Source organism: Piliocolobus tephrosceles, chromosome 1 (genome assembly GCF_002776525.5).
Source record: "Piliocolobus tephrosceles isolate RC106 chromosome 1, ASM277652v3, whole genome shotgun sequence".
Lineage (NCBI taxonomy): Eukaryota > Metazoa > Chordata > Mammalia > Primates > Cercopithecidae > Piliocolobus > Piliocolobus tephrosceles.
Genome location: NC_045434.1, coordinates 1,606,971 through 1,625,541, shown reverse-complemented (window position 1 = coordinate 1,625,541; position 18,571 = coordinate 1,606,971). Strand labels below are relative to the sequence as shown.

Sequence of the window (18,571 nt, the reverse complement as noted above, 5' to 3'; positions counted from 1 at the left end):
AATTAACTCAGCTACAAAATATCAATATAATTATATTTTGGGGACTTTTTGACAGCATAAAAAATTTAAAACACAAGTATTTTGTAACTTTGATTTTTAAAAATCCTTTTTTTCCCCTCTCAACTGAGAATTCTTTATTAAGCTGTTACTTTACATAGATGATGACTGGGAAGGTACTTCTGAAAGAACTCATACTATACAAACACAGTCATGTTTTTGTTCTGTAAAGGGGATCTGTTCTGAGAAACGCTCATCAGGGATTGAGTCATTGTGCGAACATCATACAGTGTAGTAACACAAACCTAGATGGTACAGCCTACTACTCACCAAGGCTGTATGGTAGAGCCTGTTGCTCTTAGTCTACTAACCTGTACAGCATGTTACTGTATGGAATACCGCAGGCAACTATAACACAATGGTAAGCATTTATGTATCTAAACATTAAAAAGGTACAATCAAAATACAGTAAAATTTTATGAGACCCCTTTCTTTTATAAGGTCTGTTGTTGACCAAAACATTGTAAAGTTACAAAGTCATGCTTTACTAGCATGTTAAAACACAATGACTGTAATGCCTTTTAAATAAACACTGAAAAAAAATCAAGCTAAATTCTGTGCTAAGTCACCCCTTTATGGTATTACATTGATTTAATGCCATGAAAAATTAGTCATACTCAATCATTCATTCTATCATTAATCTACCCATCCTTTTCTCACTATGCTAATTTTTAAATATTAGCAACTAAGTACAAGCTATATGCAAAAAGAACCTACCTATAACCAAATAAGGGAAAAAAGTTATACTTACTCTCTTTTCATGCTCTTCATGTTCCAAAGTGCTAGATAGCCATCGGAAAAACCTACAGCAAGCTGATTTGTCCTGTTTATGTAGCTCAGAGTTGAAACGGCTGTTCCTGTTGGACTTACTAACTGGAAACACAGATGGCGCCCTTCTCTCATCACACTTTCTCTAATGTGCGGTACTTCAGCTGGGATACCAGTTAGAACTTCAAGATCTAAAACCACAAATTAGACAAATGAAGTTAAAAAACTAGAAAGGCAAATGTGTCATCCATTATTCAAGCTGCAAATGAAGTTAATTGAAATTAAAAGATTAGTGACAACAAAAAAAGTATGTTAAACTAGAAAATTGCCATCCTTATCTATTTAAATGCCATAATTTAAAAATACATTCAATTATATAATATTAAAAAATTATCTCAGTACATCTCAAATATTATCTATGGTAGAATTTATTTAGGGTTAACCATCATAAATAAAACTGATTATTTCTTTATTGAAATTTAGAACTACTATCTAAGTACCTTCCTTGGAGCAATGGCCGTTCCAGGTCGGGGAAGAAAATACGTAAAATGAGCCTGGTACAGCTTATGCCAGTAATCTAGGAAGCTATCACAGGTGAAAGGAAATGTATCAGACAACATGAAGGGGCTCTCATTAACAACGAAAGGACATTTTGGGCATCAAAAACAACAAAATTAATGAAACATATTAAACATGCCAAACCTGAAAAATTCACAGGGATTTAAAAAAAAAAAAAAAAAAGAGGGATGGGGCAAGAGGGAAGCCTACCCTCCCCACCTACAAAAGACCTTATATTGAACAACTGGAAGTAACTGGGTATCACCTGCTTACTCTGAAAATTAGTACTCAAGAAATATTATTTATCCTGCCTGTTCTGTACACTTTGTGTTTCAGAGTGACCAAAAAGCCCTAATTAATGAGAAAATTATGCTTTACATTGACAGAACGTAAAGATCACATTTTGCAGCCTTTAATGAAATAAATGACATATCCAAGAATCTTAGGCCGGGCGCGGTGGCTCACGCCTGTAATCCCAGCACTTTGGGAGGCCGAGGCGGGCGGATCACGAGGTCAGGAAATCGAGACCAACCTGGCTAACACGGTGAAACCCCATCTCTACTAAAACAAAAACAAAAACAAAAACAAAAAAATGTGCCGCACGTGGTGGTGGGCACCTGTAGTCCCAGCTGCTAGGGAGGCTGAGGCAGAAGGACAATGGCATGAACCCGGGAGGCGAAGCTTGCAGTGAGCCAAGATTGCGCCACTGCACTCCAGCCTGGATGACAGAGCAAGACTCCGTCTCAAAAAGAAAAAGAATCTTAATGAATGAAACAGTTAGTTCAAAGTAGGTTTTACAATTTTGGCATTACAGTATTCCCTCCCATTACTTGCAGTTTTGCTGTCCAATTTCAGTTACCCGTAGTAAACCAAAGTACAAAAATATTAAACAGATAATTCCATATATATATATATATATATATATACACACACACACACACACACACACACACACAAAATTCAGCCGGGCAAGGTGACTCATGCCTGTAATCCCAGCACTTTGGGAGGCTGAGGTAGGTGGATCACAAAGTCAGGAGTTCAAGACCAGCCTGACCAATATGATGAAACCTCGTCTCTACTAAAAAAGCCGGCGTGGTGGCATGCACCCATAGTCCAAGCTACTTGGGAGGCTGAGGCAGAAGAATCACTTGAACCCAGGAGGCGGAGGCTGTAGTGAACCGAGATTGCACCACTCCAGCCTCTAAAAAAAGAAAACAACAACAAATTCCTAAGTTTTAAATTGCATGCTTCTCTGAGTGGTATGAAGAAATGTGCTACCATCAAAGGGACATAATCATCCCTTTGTCTGGTGTATCCACACTGTATACGCTACCCTTAGTAGCCATCTTGGTTATCAGATCAACTGTCACAGTACTGCAGTGCTTGTGTTCAAGTAACCCTTATTTGACTTAACAATGGCCTCAAAGCATAAAAGTAGTCATACTGCCAATCCAGATGTGCCAAAGAGAGGCTGTGAAGTGCTTCCTTTAAATGAAAAGGTCAAAGTTCTTGACTTAATAAGGAAAAAATCATGTGTGCAGCGTTCAATACTAGCTGTGGTTTCCGGCATCCACTGGGGGTCTTGGAACATATCCCTCACAGATAAGAGGGGACTACCCTGCAGAGGGCTATCCTGAACACTGTAGGATGCTAAGCCACATCATCAGTTTCTAACTACTAGTAGCAAGTAACACCAGCAGCAACAAGCAAAAATGTCTTCTAACATTGCCAAACACCTCCTGGAGGACAAAATTCACCCCCCGTTGAGAACCACTAGTTTAAAGTTGATGAGAGACTTTAAAAAGGATGGATCATGCTGTCACCATGAGAATACACTGATCACTACATTGAAACTACTAGACACTAAGTGTCTCCCGATGTGATACAATATGAAGTACTCAGCACTTCCAAAGTACCTTGCCAAAATGTTAAACCTTAATCTGTAACTAGAACTAATTTACATTTGCAGAAAATCGAAAATATGATACCACATGAAACCACAGTTAATTCCAAAATGTGGAACATTCTATCAGAAAACTTCAGCAAGTCAATGGCACTAAAAATAAAAACAGAGAGGGCAGAAAGAGGATTGCTGTACATTCAAGGAGACTTGAGACTTAACCGTCAAATGCAATTAATGTGCGGACCGTGTTTGAATTCCAATTCAAACAATCCAAACTTAAAAAGATGCTTTGGATAATCACATAATTTGATTACAGACTAGACAGCAGACTATACCAAAGAAGTGTTACCGGCATTATGATGATGGAATAAAGTATCCCTATTTGCTTTAAACTAACACAGAAGAAAAGAGGGAAGGGAGGAAAGGGGAATGAACTAAACTGACACACATATAGTAAATGTTGAAAATTCACTTGACTTTGGGTGATGGGAATATGGGAACTCTTGAATTCTTCTAATTATCTGAAAATGTCTGAAATCTTCAATAAAAAAAGAAAAAAACTCAGATTCATATATTAATATAACCACTGTGCAAGAGTGGATTCTCTCATTGTTATAACGGAGGAAAAATCGTATCATACTGTCCTAGAACAGGGCCCCCACCCCCAAATCACTTCCGTTTCTGATGTCTTTTTCAAAGAAGAAGTGATTAGATTTTGCCACAATAAACAGTTCACAATAGGATACTACAAATTTACTCAGAAGAAATGGGTAAGTCCCATGTGTTCTGATGTGGAAAGATATATAAGACATTGGTTAAGTTTGGGGAAGTTGCAGAACAGTATTTATGCTGTATGTTTGGAACTTCATTTCCTATCTTGGTGTATTTCAGTGAAGCCTGAACAGCTGTAATCATAAATTACTTTTGTAATCAAGAAAATTTATTTTGGCCGGGCGCGGTGGCTCAAGCCTGTAATCCCAGCACTTTGGGAGGCTGAGACGGGTGGATCACGAGGTCAGGAGATCGAGACCATCCTGGCTAACACGGTGAAACCCCGTCTCTACTAAAAATACAAAAAACTAGCCGGGCAAGGTGGCGGCGCCTGTAGTCCCAGCTACTCGGGAGGCTGAGGCAGGAGAATGGCGTAAACCTGGGAGGCGGAGCTTGCAGTGAGCTGAGATCCGGTCACTGCACTCCAGCCTGGGCGACAGAGCGAGACTCCGTCTCAAAAAAAAAAAAAAGAAAAGAAAAGAAAATTTATTTTGCATTAAACCCTAAAGCTTAACTTTTTGTGCTATAAAGTCCAACTGCTTCCTAATTTTCAAAATTGAGAAATGGTTCTGATCACAATCCAGAGACTTCTGTTACAAAATTATCCTTGTGCACCTACTGATTACTGACCTCTGAAATGAAGGATATTTTAATGCTACCATATTGACTTGAAGGGAGTTTTCATTATGAATATAAGCATTTTTAACTAGCCTTATACCTATAACCACAAAATACACTCTGAAAAAAAAGCCCATCAAGCCTACTTCTTTAATCAATCTTCTATAAAGAGCAGTCATACCATTTCTGATAATTTATAAATTGATTTTGTTATTGCTTTTGCTAATCAATTCTTTTCATTTAAACTTTACATAAAAATTTCATTAATCAATCAGGTTTGTATACATACCAAATTTTTGTTTTTGTTTTGTTTTTTTTTTTTGAGACGGAGTTTTGCTTTGTCGCCCAGGCTGGAGTGCAGTGGCGCGATCTCAGCTCACTGCAAGCTCCGCCTCCCGGGTTCACGCCATTCGCCTGCCTCAGCTTCCCGAGTAGCTGGGACTACAGGCGCCCGCCACCATGCCCAGCTAATTTTTTTTGTATTTTAGTAGAGACGGGGTTTCACTGTGTTAGCCAGGATGGTCTCAATTGCCTGACCTCGTGATCCACCCGTCTCGGCCTCCGAAGTGCTAGGATTACAGGCGTGAGCCACCGCGCCCAGCCACACATACCAAATTTTAAGGTATAGCTTCTATCTATGAAGTTTTTTTTTTTTTTTGATACAGAGTTTCACTCTTGTTGCCCAGGCTGCAGTGCAATGGCGCGATCTCGGCTCACCGCAACCTCCACCTCCCAGGTTCAAGTGATTCTCCTGCCTCAGCCTCATGCCTCAGGGATTAGAGGCATGCACCACCTCACCCGGCTAATGTTGTATTTTTTAGTAGAGACGGGGTTTCTCCATGTTGGTCAGGCTGGTCTCGAACTCCCGACCTCAAGTGATCTGCCTGCCTCAGCCTCCCAAAGTGCTGGGATTCCAGGCATGAGCCACTGTGGCCGACTCTTCTATGAAGATTTTTTAAAGTGCGTGTATGACCATTATTTCTGCCAAATCAAATTTTTTCAGGTCTGATTTTGCATATTTAAGTTTTGTTCAATGATTTTGGCTCTTCCATTTCTTAAGTATAGTTTTTACCACTTGCAGTTTTTTTGCTTTTGTTTTTTTTTTGAGATGGAGTCTCGCTCTGTCACCCAGGCTGGAGTGCAGTGGTGCAATCTCGGTTTACTGCAACCTCTGTGATCTCGTGATCTCAGTTTACTGCAACCTCCATCCGGGTTCCACCACTTGCAGTCTTCATCAGTTTTTTATACACTGACAATTTTTATTAGTTACGTTCATTATAAACTAGATAAAATGTTGATAGTTTGTATCTATTTCTGAGCTGCTCCATAAATGAAAAGAGCTACACTGACATTCTAGGCTTGCTTTAAAAATCAAGAATGTGCTGGGCATGGTGGCTCACAAGCTCAAGAGATTGAAGACCATCCTGAACAAAATATGGTGAAACCCCACCTCTACTAAAAAAAAAATACAAAAATGATCCGGGCGTGGCGGAGCCTGCCTGTAATCTTAGCTACTCAGGAGGCTGAGGCAGGAGAACTGGTTGAATCCGGGAGGTGGAGGTTGCAGTGAGCCAGGATTACGCCACTGCACTCTAGCCTGGCAACAGAAAAAAAAAAAAAAAAAATCAAGAATGTCCTCACAAAGCCAAAGTCAAAATTTTTTAGGGTCAAACAGTCCTTTTCTAAAAACTAAGAGTAAAAAACACATTTTAGGCCGGGCGCGGTGGCTCACGCCTGTAATCCCAGCACTTTGGGAGGCCGAGGTGGGCGGATCACAAGGTCAGGAGATCGAGACCACGGTGAAACCCCGTCTCTACTAAAAATACAAAAAATTAGCCGGGCGCGGTGGCGGGCGCCTGTAGTCCCAGCTACTAGGGAGGCTGAGGCAGAAGAATGGCATGAATCCAGGAGGCGGAGCTTGCAGTGAGCCGAGATCGCGCCACACTGCACTCTAGCCTGGTGGACAGAGTGAGACTCCGTCTCAAAAAAAAAAAAAAACAAAAACAAAAAAAAAAAACACATTTAATGTTAGCTCTTCCTTTCTTCATAAACCAGAGTCTCATAATTTTCAAAAACTGAGAGCACTTAAAAAAACTAATTTTATAAATACAAGCATTTAAAGGAAAAAAACTTTCATTTTCTTTGAATCTGAATAGAATTAACTTCTATTTTAGGATGTCATTTTGTGAGAAAGACTTTTAATTACTGTTATTTCCTATTATTTTATTTCTATCTTGGTGTTACCACAGAAACATAAACAATATGCCAAAAAAAAAAACACTATGTTAGATCGTACATTGCTGGATAATTTCATATTGGCTGATAAGGCTCAAGATTTCTTACATTTAGCCCTTACTCCGGCATTTACTTAAGAATAGAGCTTATGCCGGGCGTGGTGGCTCAAGCCTGTAATCCCAGCACTTTGGGAGGCCGAGACGGGCGGATCACAAGGTCAGGAGTTCGAGACCATCCTGGCTAACACGGTGAAACCCCGTCTCTACTAAAAAAATACAAAACACTAGCCGGGCGAGGTGGTAGGTGCCTGTAGTCCCAGCTACTCGGGAGGCTAAGCCGGGAGAATGGCGTAAACCCGGGAGGCGGAGCTTACAGTGAGCTGAGATCCGGCCACTGCACTCCAGCCCTGGTGACAGAGCGAGACTCCGTCTCAAAAAAAAAAAAAGAATAGAGCTTATTCACGTATGTACATGGAAACAAAATCAATTATCACTACCTTTCTCAAGGCCTGCTTGAGAACATATGAACACTTGATCAACAAAACAGTATCTTATGCAAGAAGTATCCACTGTGCTCACATCCAGCCAATAAAAAAGATTTTAAAATGCCTCTTTTTTTTAATAGACAGGAAGATATCTTTTATTTTACTCCAGGTGCTATAAAAAATTTTGGCTATTTAAAAAAATATTGCAACAGAATATCCAGGTACTCCATTTTTGGTTTCAAGTAAAGAACTGATTACCTGATGCTTCAACTTCATTTTGATTGCATGACAAGTCATCCAAACATAGGTCAATAAGAAGGATCTGTCCAACATCAGTGACCACAGCTGCCACTCCAAAAAGCCATCGCAGACTTGGATGTAAATGCTGAGTGCTTGCACTGGCTCCTCCATGATTAATTATAGGTTCAATAGCTGTCACCTAGAAAACATAATACATGATCTGCTTTTCTTCTGCAAAGTAAGAAAATACAACTAACAGCACAATACATTTAAGTTAAAGCAGGCTATCAGTTATAATAGATTTAAGATTAACAAATAGAGTAAATCTGCATTTGATACTTGTGATCTGAATAATGAAATCTTCAGATATACTACACCATCACTCAATACAGAAAAAATCACGCCGTTGGACTAACATTGATATTTACGGAGAGCTTACTATATGCCAGGCATTGTGTGAACTGGCTCATTTAATGTTCATGACAATGCTTTGATAGTAGACGATGTGTGATTATTTCTCTTTAAAGATGAAATAACCTGAGGCTTAGAAAGTTAGTCTAGTTATTCAAGCCATAAAATCATTACACATAAAACTCAAACCTAAATTGTTCTCACTTTAAAGCTCTTAAACAGCTACTCTAGGATTCTATGGACTCTTGTGAGAGTAAAAACTAATCATTCTCGAAAAATTTACTGCTTACTCTTTAAAAAACAAACAAAAAAAGGTATTTTAAGTCCTCTTCATACCTTAAAGACTGAAGAGGTCTAGCCTTCTTTCTACTGGACTTCATATAAAGTTCTAGCAGTCAATGGATCACTGACACTTAACAAGAATTGCTATTATTTAAAGAAAGCTATACTTTAGCTATTTTATGGAGTCATATTCTTCCCCTTCATCTCATGAGTCAAATTTTAAATGTCTGTAACTAGTCATCCATATTTTATACTTAGCTTTCCTTCAATTTCCTATTAACTCATAAACATTAATTAGGTATGATATATAAAATGTTTGGTGATTTCTACGCTAATATAGGTTGAACATCCAAATCCAAAAACCCGAAATCTAAAACATTTCTCGTCCCAGGCGTTTTGGATAGGGGATTCTCAACCTGTACTGACGAATGTTCTGGCAAGAAAAGAAAACATCTGATACCAATGATTTATGTGTTAATAAGACTAAAAGTTTTCTTCAGGGTGTAACTTACTACAGACAAAAAACCTGGCTCTTTCTCTGTATTAATATACAAAACATTACTTACTGTTTCTAATTCTGAAAGCTGCAACTTCATCATTTTTTCTTTTCTAATGACTATAATAATGTCTATAAATACTAAAGCATATTCAATTCCTCAGTGAGGAGTAGAGAATCTAAGTTCGCATTCCTCATACAAATACTATATGAAGTGATTAATATTACCTTAATTTTAGAAGACAGTTAAAAATAAACATATTGCCGGGCGCGGTGGCTCAAGCCTGTAATCCCAGCACTTTGGGAGGCCGAGACGGGCGGATCACAAGGTCAGGAGATCGAGACCATCCTGGCTAACACGGTGAAACCCCGGCTCTACTAAAAAATACAAAAAACTAGCCGGGTGAGGTGGTGGGCGCCTGTAGTCCCAGCTACTCGGGAGGCTGAGGCAGGAGAATGGTGTAAACCTGGGAGGCGGAGCTTGCAGTGAGCTGAGATCCGGCCACTGCACTACAGCCTGGGCAACAGAGCGAGACTCCGTCTCAAAAATAAAAAATAAAAAATAAATAAACAAACATATTTAGGAGTGTATACTGCACCCTACCCAAAAAATAGCTAGTAGGTTGAACTTTTGAAAGTGTCTATCGCTACTCCCCCATCTTTTCCTTATTCTATATTCTCTCTTCCATACAACCACCATCCATTCAACTGAGCAACCAGTTCAGGAACGTTGTTTCTTCTCAATTCCTCACCCAAATGATCAATGAGGGTCCATGTTTCCTTCCGTATGTGTTCTGAATCTGCCCCATCTTCTGCATCTCTATTGTCATTTCCTTGGTTCAGTTCATCATTATTTACCTGAATGGTAACAGTCTCCTTGTTTCTATTCTCACAATATCCTCTCTGACCCAATCCAAGTAAGTCTTTTACATGAGGGTTCTACTTAAAATTACTTCACCACTGGCTGGGCGTGGTGACTCACGCCTGTAATCCCAGCACTTTGGGAGCCTAAGGCAGGGGGATCATGAGGTCAGGAGATTGAGACCAGCCTGTCCAACACGGTGAAACCCTCTCTCTACTAAAAATACAAAAATTCGCTGGGCATGGTGGCGCACGCCTGTAGTCCCAGCTACGCCTGTAGTCCCAGCTACTCAGGAGGCTGAGGCAGGAGAATGGCTTGAACCCGGGACATGGAGGCTACAGTGAGCCGAGATCGTGCCACTGCACTCCAGCCTGGTGACAGAGCGAGACTCTGTCTCAAAAAAAAAAAAAAAAAAAAAAAAATTTCCTTCACCGTTGATTTCAAAGGAGCCCCTAATTACAAACAAGGCCATTCACAATCTAAATCCTCACCGTTTCTGGCCCCCATTCTTCCTTCCCCTTACCCCTCCCTCAGCCATTCTAAATCAAGTCTAGTTTCCCAAACGCTCCCTGTACTATTATTTTTCCATGCCAGTCTCTTTATCTAAAATGTCCAACTCTTTTGACTAGAAATTATCCATTCTTTGTGTTCCAAGTGCTTAAGTTTATCAAGGTATTCACTATATTTATGCTAGTCTTATTCATTTGTCTTCTCCCACTAGACTATAAGCTCTCTAAAAGTACAGACCAAGTTCAATTTATTCATCCTGGGACTCTAACATATATTTTCCATAATGCTCCAATCCAAGACTATAGTCTCAAATTTAAAAGGTAAAAACATTTTAAAAATTGCATAGTAATGAACACATGTTTAAAAACTTTGAGTGTCCTCACAGAACACAACTGGAGATAAGAATAAGATTTAGATGATACTTTTCACAAAAAAAAAGAGTATCAGAACATTAGACATCACTGCTATTTTTACTCTGGAATGTTTTAACCAATAAGAAAGTTACATTTTAAGTGTTAAGTTCCTTGAATAACATTATCTTTAACCTCGTTTTTATTCTAAACACTTTACCTAAGAGTAACACGTTTACATAAAAGTACACAAATTGTAAATGTTGCGGGTCAATGAAATTTCACAAAGTAACACACCTGTATAACCAGCAGGGGTTCAGTTTTGAAAGAGAATGTCCAGGTATCTTAAACAGTACCTACCCTTCCAGGAAGAACAACTGCTTTAACTACTTTTGATATTCCAAGGTCATAAAGACAGAGAACACTCCCTTCTGTTTCTTCCAATCCTATTAATAATCCAGTTCTCTTCTGCCAAGAGAATTCTTTCACAGCTAAAACTACAGGAGGCTGTTCATTGGCTCCACTGAATCTGTAAGCAGATAATCGCTCTCCTGTTATAGAGTTTACTACCTCAAGTTGTGGACCACAAGCCAAGCAAGCAAGTCCATTTTTCCCTAGAAGAAAAAAAAATTGCTTACTTTAGTATTATATATACACAAAAAAAGCAATAACGGTTAGCTCATTTACATATAAATATATGTTCACTACATAAAACTTGACATATTATCTCTACATTGAAATCTAAGCATTTATACAATATAGTGATCCTCAAACTTATAATCAAGCAACTATCATTGCAATAATAATAGTCATTCAGTGACGTGAACCTGGGAGGCAGATCTTGCAGTAAGCCAAGATCGTGCCACTGCACTCCAGCCTGCGCGACAGAGCAAGACTTCATCTCAAATAATAATAATAATAACGACAACAACAACAACAACAGTAGTCATTCAGTAAAAGCCACCATGGTATGTGCTTGAATACATTATCTCATTTATTCCTTATCACACCTCAATGCAGACATAACGCAGCTAAACCTTAACACAGTTTAACCTTCCCAAAGTCAAAAAGTAGCACTGGCAGAAGGAGATCCCAAGTCCATTTAACTCCAAAACTCATGCTTTAACTACTATAGCTTAAATGATTTAAACTAGAAGTTATGGCAGTTATAAAATATAACACATTATTCTACCCCTAAAGAGTTCACAGTCCAATTGAGAAATTAAGACATAATTAGCATAACAATAGGAAATATCTGAACCTCTTCTCCACCTACTAGTCATGTTTGGATTTTACTGTGCCTGTAATGTAAAGTCACAGGTGACTATCTGATTTAAATCAAGTCAGTGACTATCTCATTTATACATGTTTTTAAATGTTACTCCAGCTGCTAAGCAAAGAATGGACAAGGAGAGGCACAGAGTAGCAGCAGTGGGTGGAAGATGACACCTGCTTGGTGACTGGATAGAGAAAAGTGGGTTGAATGGAGATTCAACTTGAAGGTAGGACTAATTGGATTTGCTTGCTGATGAATTAGACACAGGGAGGTGAGTAAAACAAGAATAAAGTACAGACTCCGAATTTCTGCTTGAGCAACCAGAAGAATGATAACTTCTAAATTTGAGATGTCCATCAAGCATCCAAGTACATTAGTTGGATATGCAAGTTTCTAGCTAAGGGGGGCCATAGTTTAAGAAAGTAGCATGGCACAGTGGGGTCTGAGAATGCCAAGGTTCCAAGCTCCTTTCTGCCACTTACCTGTGTAACTGGGATCAAATAAACCATTTCATTCTCAGTCACACAGAACAGCGGCTACTTAGAAAAGTTTTATACCTACTCCAATCAAGTCATTATTCAATGCCTGGCATATGGAAGTACTGTTGCTCTTTTTAACATTCAAGAGAATGGCACTGTAAAGAGACCGATGACTGATACACGTTTTGCTGTCTGCCTGCTGGGAAGATGGCTATGAAACTTATTTTCAGAAAAGTCTTCTGCAATATCTTTCATTAGAACAAGATCTATAAGAGAAAGGCTTCTTTGGTATAGTTCTCTGGTGTATTACACAATCTAAGCTACATATTAAGATCTTATTCAGGGTTAGTGAAATAAGAAAGTAAGATCTTCTGAAAATTTTATAACATCTAGGGCCCTAGATTTTTCTACTCATGACACTGTTCAGGTTCTAATCCAAACGCATCACCAATAAAACTCCCTAATTATAAAGAAAAACTAGTTGCATGTTACTTCTTCCCAAACATAGATAATACTAAGATACAAAACACATGAAACTTTTAATAAGGAAAAATTAACTGTAACTCCCCAATCAGAGGTTCACTGATAACGTGTTCAAGAGCCTACAAATGTTCTATACGTAACTGTAGATGTTATATATTTCAGATCACTCAGGTTCTGCTTTTTCTTCTTCCACATAAAGCAACTAAAACATATACTTATTATTTAACTTACAAATCAATTGTATTAGTAAATGTTCAGCAACATTATGTTTACCTGCAGCAAACTTTCCACGAAGCACAGATTCTAATGTTATTTCGTCTTCTCCAAGGGCTTGAAGAGTCACTTCTGGAAATGGCAGGAGACCACTAGTCACTTGAGCTCTTAAGTCTCGCATACTTCCACTGCAAATATTTTTAAAAGAAAACATTATTATGACACATTTGTAAACAATATACTTGATTATCTCCAGCCAGGAAAAACCGTAAAAGCCACAAACAAAATAAAGAAAAACCAAAATCTGGTTACAAAATACATATTGGCCAGATGCGGAGGCTCACGCCTTTAAGTCCTAGCTACTTGGGAGACTGAGGCAGGAGGATGAACTGATCCCTGAAGTTCAAGGCTGCGCCTCCAGTGAGCTAGGATTGTGCTACTTCACTCCAGCACGGGCAACAGAGCAAAATCCAGTCTCAAAAACAAATGACATGCATCTGGGACCAAGGTATACTACTGTCTCCTAAGAAAATATTTTCCAGGCCGGGCGCGGTGGCTCACACCTGTAATCCCAGCACTTTGGGAGGCCGAGGCAGGCGGATCACGAGGTCAGGAGATCGAGACCATCCTGGCTAACATAGTGAAACCTCGTCTCTACTAAAAATTCAAAAAATTAGCCGGGCGTGGTGGCCGGCTCCGGTAGTCCCAGCTACTTGGGACGCGGAGGCAGAAGAATGGTGGGAACCCGGGAGGCAGAGCTTGCAGTGAGCCAAGATTGTGCCACTGCACTCCAGTCTGGGTGACTGAGCAAGACTCCATCTCAAAAACAAACAAACAAACAAAAAAAAAAAACAAAGAAAATATTTCCCAAACAGCTTTGGGAAAGTAAATAGTCATTAAGCCAGATGTACTAAGGATATACATTATTCCCTAGATTCTTTAAACACTAGTTCAGTGCAATTCATCTCACTGTCTAATCTCCTTGCAAAGAACACTTCACCACCACCATCTTCCCCACAGAAAAAATAAAAAGTGGCGTCTTTTAGAAAAATTACTTCTTCAGGCAGGGCGCAGTGGCTCACGCCTGTAATCCCAGCACTTTGGGAGGCCAAGCCGGGCAGATCATGAGGTCAGGAGATCGAGACCATCCTAACACAGTGAAACCCCGTCTCTACTAAAAATACAAAAAACTAGCCGGGCATGTGGTGGGCGCATGTAATCTCAGCTGCTCAGGAGGCTGAGGCGGGAGAATGGCGTGAATCCAGGAGGTGGAGCTTGCAGTGAGCCGAGATGGCGCCACTGCACTCCAGCCTGGGCGACAGAGCGAGACTCCGTCTCAAAAAAAAAAAAAAAAAAAGAAAAAGAAAAATTACTTCTTCAATAAAGGCGGAGAAAGTCCATGAAAAATGTGTAAATTCACAGAAACCCCAGAAATCAAGTTTGGTACACATCTTTTGCTGGACAGAAAAAAGATATGCATAAAATTGTCTTTCATTTAGAAGATCAGATTCCCATTACAAACACCCAAAAATACTAGTGAAAATACAGAAAGATTTTAGCCATCTGAGTTGGTTAGCTATCAAATCCAGTCCTGGGAACCCTGATCTTATTCTGGGCACTCTAAGATCCAGGGGAAAAACATAAAGCCTAGGGCAAAAAGAACTAATACGAGCCTCCCTCAAACCCATTAAACCCCACGAGGCCACATCAGCCTAAAGATAAGCAAGAACAATACCATTGTACAGGATGGGAAGCAATAAAGCTGTCCACATTACCATGGCTCTGAGTCTCTTACTCTGAAAGACAACATTTTCTTTCATACAAATGTGTGGCCAGAATTCAAGCTGTTACATGAAAATCCTCAAGAGGCCAGGAGTGGTGCTCGTGCCTGTAATCCCAGCACTTTGGGAGGCTGAGGCGGGTGGATTATGAGGTCAGGAGATCGAGACCGTCCTGGCTAACATGGTGAAACCCCGTCTCTACTAAAAATACAAAAAATTAGCCAGGCGTGGTGGCACACACTTGTAGTCCCAGCTACTCAGGAGGCTGAAGCAGGAGAATCACTTGAACCCAGGAGGTGGAGGTTGCAGTGAGCCTCACTGCACTCTAGCCTCGGCCACAGAGCAAGACTCCATCTCAAAAAAAAAAAAAAACAAAAAACATCCTCAAAAGAAGATTTTATTATCAAGTATATTCAGGTTGGTTGCTCCAAGCAATCCACGGAAACCCCCACACACCCTCTGGAATCTCAAAGAACTCTCAAAGTTAAAGCAAGAAAGAAAATAAGCTCACAGGTACGGGTGCGGTAGCTCGTGCCTGTAATCCCAGCACTTTGGGAGGCCGAGGCAGGTGGATCATGAAGTCAAGAGATAGAGACCATCCTGGCCAACATGGTGAAAACCCGTCTCTACTAAAAATACGGAAATAAATTAGCCAGGCGTGGTGGCATACACTTGTAATTCCAGCTACTCAGGAGGCTGAGGCAGGAGAATCGCTTGAACCCAGGAGGCAGAAGTTACAGTGAGCCGAAATTGTGCCACTGCACTCCAGCCTGACGACAGAGTGACTCTGTCTCAAAAAAACAAAGAAAAAAGAAAAGCAGCTCACAGTCCAAATAATGAAACACACAAGGATATCAACAGCCAGCAGAATCAGATTACTGAGGACTTCAGATACTGAAATTACCAGAGATTAGAAAGTAAATGGCTAATATATTTGCGTAAATCAGCGATTTAGCTTGACAAGAAAGAACTGTAAATGTTATAAAGGAAAAATCAAGTAGATTCGAAAAAATAATAAAATTTCTAAAAATGAAAAATTAAAAACTAAAACTCAATGGAGCAATGAGAATGAATCACAGCTACATGCAACAACATGAATGAATGTCAGAATATATTATTAATCTGGCCGGGCGCAGTGGCTCACACCTGTGATCCCAGCACTTTGGGAGGCCGAGGCTGGTGAATCACGAGGTCAGGAGATCAAGACCATCCTGGCTAACAAGGTGAAACTCTGTCTCTACTAAAAATACAAAAAACTAGCCGGGCATGGTGGCATGTGCCTGTTGTCCCAGCTACTTAGGGGGCCGAGGCAGGAGAATGGCGTAAACCCGGGAGGCGGAGCTTGCAGTGAGCCAAGATCATGCCACTGCACTCCAGCCTGGGTGACAGAATGAGACTCCGTCTCAAAATAAATAAACAAACAAACAAACAAACAAATAAAAGCATGCAGGCACGGTGGCTCACGCCTATAATCCCAGTACTTTCAGAGGCCAAGGCGGGTGGATTACCTGAGGTCAGGAGTTCAAGACTAGCCTGGCCAACATGGTGAAACCCCATCTCTACTAATAATACCAAAAAAAAAAAAAAATTAGCTGGACGTGGTGGCGAATGCCTGTAATCTCAGCTACTCTGGAGGCTGAGGCAGGAGAATTACTTGAACCTGGGAGGCGGAGGTTGCAGTGAGCCAAGATCACGCCATTGCACTCCAGCCTGGGCAACAAGAGTGAAACTCTGACACAAAAAATAAGTAATAAAAATAAAAGCAGCAGAAAAAACATGCAAAATGACACTTATATAAGGTTAAAAAGACATGCAGAACTAAGCAAAATATTGCTTAAGGAGGCAAACATGACGAAACTATGAGAAAACAAGGAAAAAACAAACATAGAATCCACAGTGGATTTGAGGGGGAAAGTGGAAGAATATGAGGGACTCTGAAGTAGTGGTAATGTTCTTTCTCTAGAACTTGGTGCTGAGCACACAGGTATTCACTGCACCATGATCTTCTCTAGCTTATATTCTTTTGCACCCACTCACCAAATAAATTATTTTGTACCTACTTAATATTCAACAAAAACAAACTCAAAGTAAGTAAAAAAGTAAACTAGAAAGTCCCAAAAACTTATTCAGAATGCAGCACAAAGGGATGAGTAGTTTTAAATTACAGACAATATAAAGAAGATCTAAGATATGTCTAATCAGAATCTCCCCCCAAAATATAATACTAATAGGAAGAAGCAATATATTTTCCAGATTTATAGAGACACACCGATTCCCTGAGTCAGGAAGTCCAATGAATCCTAGGCACTACAAAAAAAGAGAAATGACTCAACAACAGTAGTGGAAACCAGAATTCTGGAATATCTTCAGAAGTCTAATCCAAAGTTTAACTGCCAACATAATTATATATTACTGAAAGGATCCTTAACAAATAGGAAATACATTTTTAGACAAAAAAAGTTTGCTTAAAAGAAATTTTAAAGGATGCAAGAAGGCTTCAGGTAGAATAGAGATCAGATAGAAGGTCTGAGAGGCAACAAGAAAGATGATATCAAAGTACTGGTACATGTACAGAAAAAAAACCTAAACACTGACCACACAACAACAACAGTAATGGTTGTGTGGGGTTTAAATAAACCATACAGAGTCTTCTTACTGCCTGAGAGAATAAAGACATATTGATACATTTTAGACTTTGTTACATACCCACATTGAAAACAAATACAGGGCTGGGCACAGTGGCTCATGTCTGTAATCCCAGCACTCTGGGAGGCCTCGGCAGGTGGACCACCTGAGGTCGGGAGATCAAGACCAGCCCAACCAGTATGGTGAAACCCTATCTCTACTAAAAATACAAAAATCAGTTGGGCATGGTGGTATGCGCCTCTAGTCCCAGCTACTCAGGAGGCTGAGACAGCAGAATTGCTTGAACCCAGGAGGCAGAGGTTGCAGTGAGCAGAGATTGCAGCACTGCACTCCAGCGTGGGTGACAGAGCGAGACTCCATCTCAAATAAAAGGGGAAGGACATGTGCAAGAATGTACGCTGTATATCGAGTATTGTGTTGCGGTTTTTTGGGTTTTGTGTTTTGAGACAGGGTCTCACTCTGTCGCCCAGGCTGGAGTGCAGTGGCATTACCATACCTCAATGCAGCCTTAATCTCCTGGGCTCTAGCAATCCTCTCGTCTCAGCCTCCCCAGTAGCTGGGACTATAGGCACGTGCCACCATGCCTGGCTAACTTTTTTTTTTTTTTTTTAGTAGAGATGAGGTCTCACTATGTTGCCCATGATGGTCTCGAACTCCTGGTTTCAAGCAACCCTCCTGCTTCAGCCTCCCAAAGTGCTGGGATTACAGGTGTGAGACACCAGCCTATCAATAGTATTCTTAACAGCCAAATACTAGTATTAAATACAACCAAAGGAGAATGAAGATGAACTTATTTAATCAAATAGTTTTAAAAAAAAAAGGCTGGGCACAGTGGCTCATGCCTGTAATCCCAACACTTTGGGAGGCCGAGGTGGGTGGACCACCTGAGGTCGGGAGATCGAGACCAGCCTGACTAACATGGTGATACCCCATCTCTACTAAAAATACAAAAATTAGCTAGGTATGGTGACATTAGCTACTCGGGAGGCTGAGGCACGAGAACCTAAGAGTCAAGGGTTGCAGTGGGCCAAAACTGTGCCACTACACTCCAGCCTAGGTGACAGTGAGATTCTGTCCCCCCCAAAAATACATAATTTAATAACTGAAACAATGTGATATAGGCTAGTCATGGACAAATAGGTCAATGA

At 40.2% G+C, this 18,571-nt stretch overlaps 1 protein-coding gene across 2 annotated transcripts in view; it reads right to left on the bottom strand.

The window, feature by feature from the left end:
- Positions 1 to 18,571, bottom strand: part of AHCTF1 (AT-hook containing transcription factor 1) — a 97,774-nt gene that overhangs the window by 70,722 nt on the left and 8,481 nt on the right. For both annotated transcript variants that reach the window (XM_023216126.3, XM_023216128.3), the window contains exons 2-5: positions 13,057 to 13,184; positions 10,906 to 11,159; positions 7,653 to 7,833; positions 809 to 1,016 (exon numbers count right to left, since the gene is read on the bottom strand). In XM_023216126.3, the coding sequence (XP_023071894.2) occupies positions 809 to 1,016; positions 7,653 to 7,833; positions 10,906 to 11,159; positions 13,057 to 13,177 (764 nt within the window). In that variant the 5' untranslated portion in view covers positions 13,178 to 13,184. The remainder of the gene's footprint in view (positions 1 to 808; positions 1,017 to 7,652; positions 7,834 to 10,905; positions 11,160 to 13,056; positions 13,185 to 18,571) is intronic.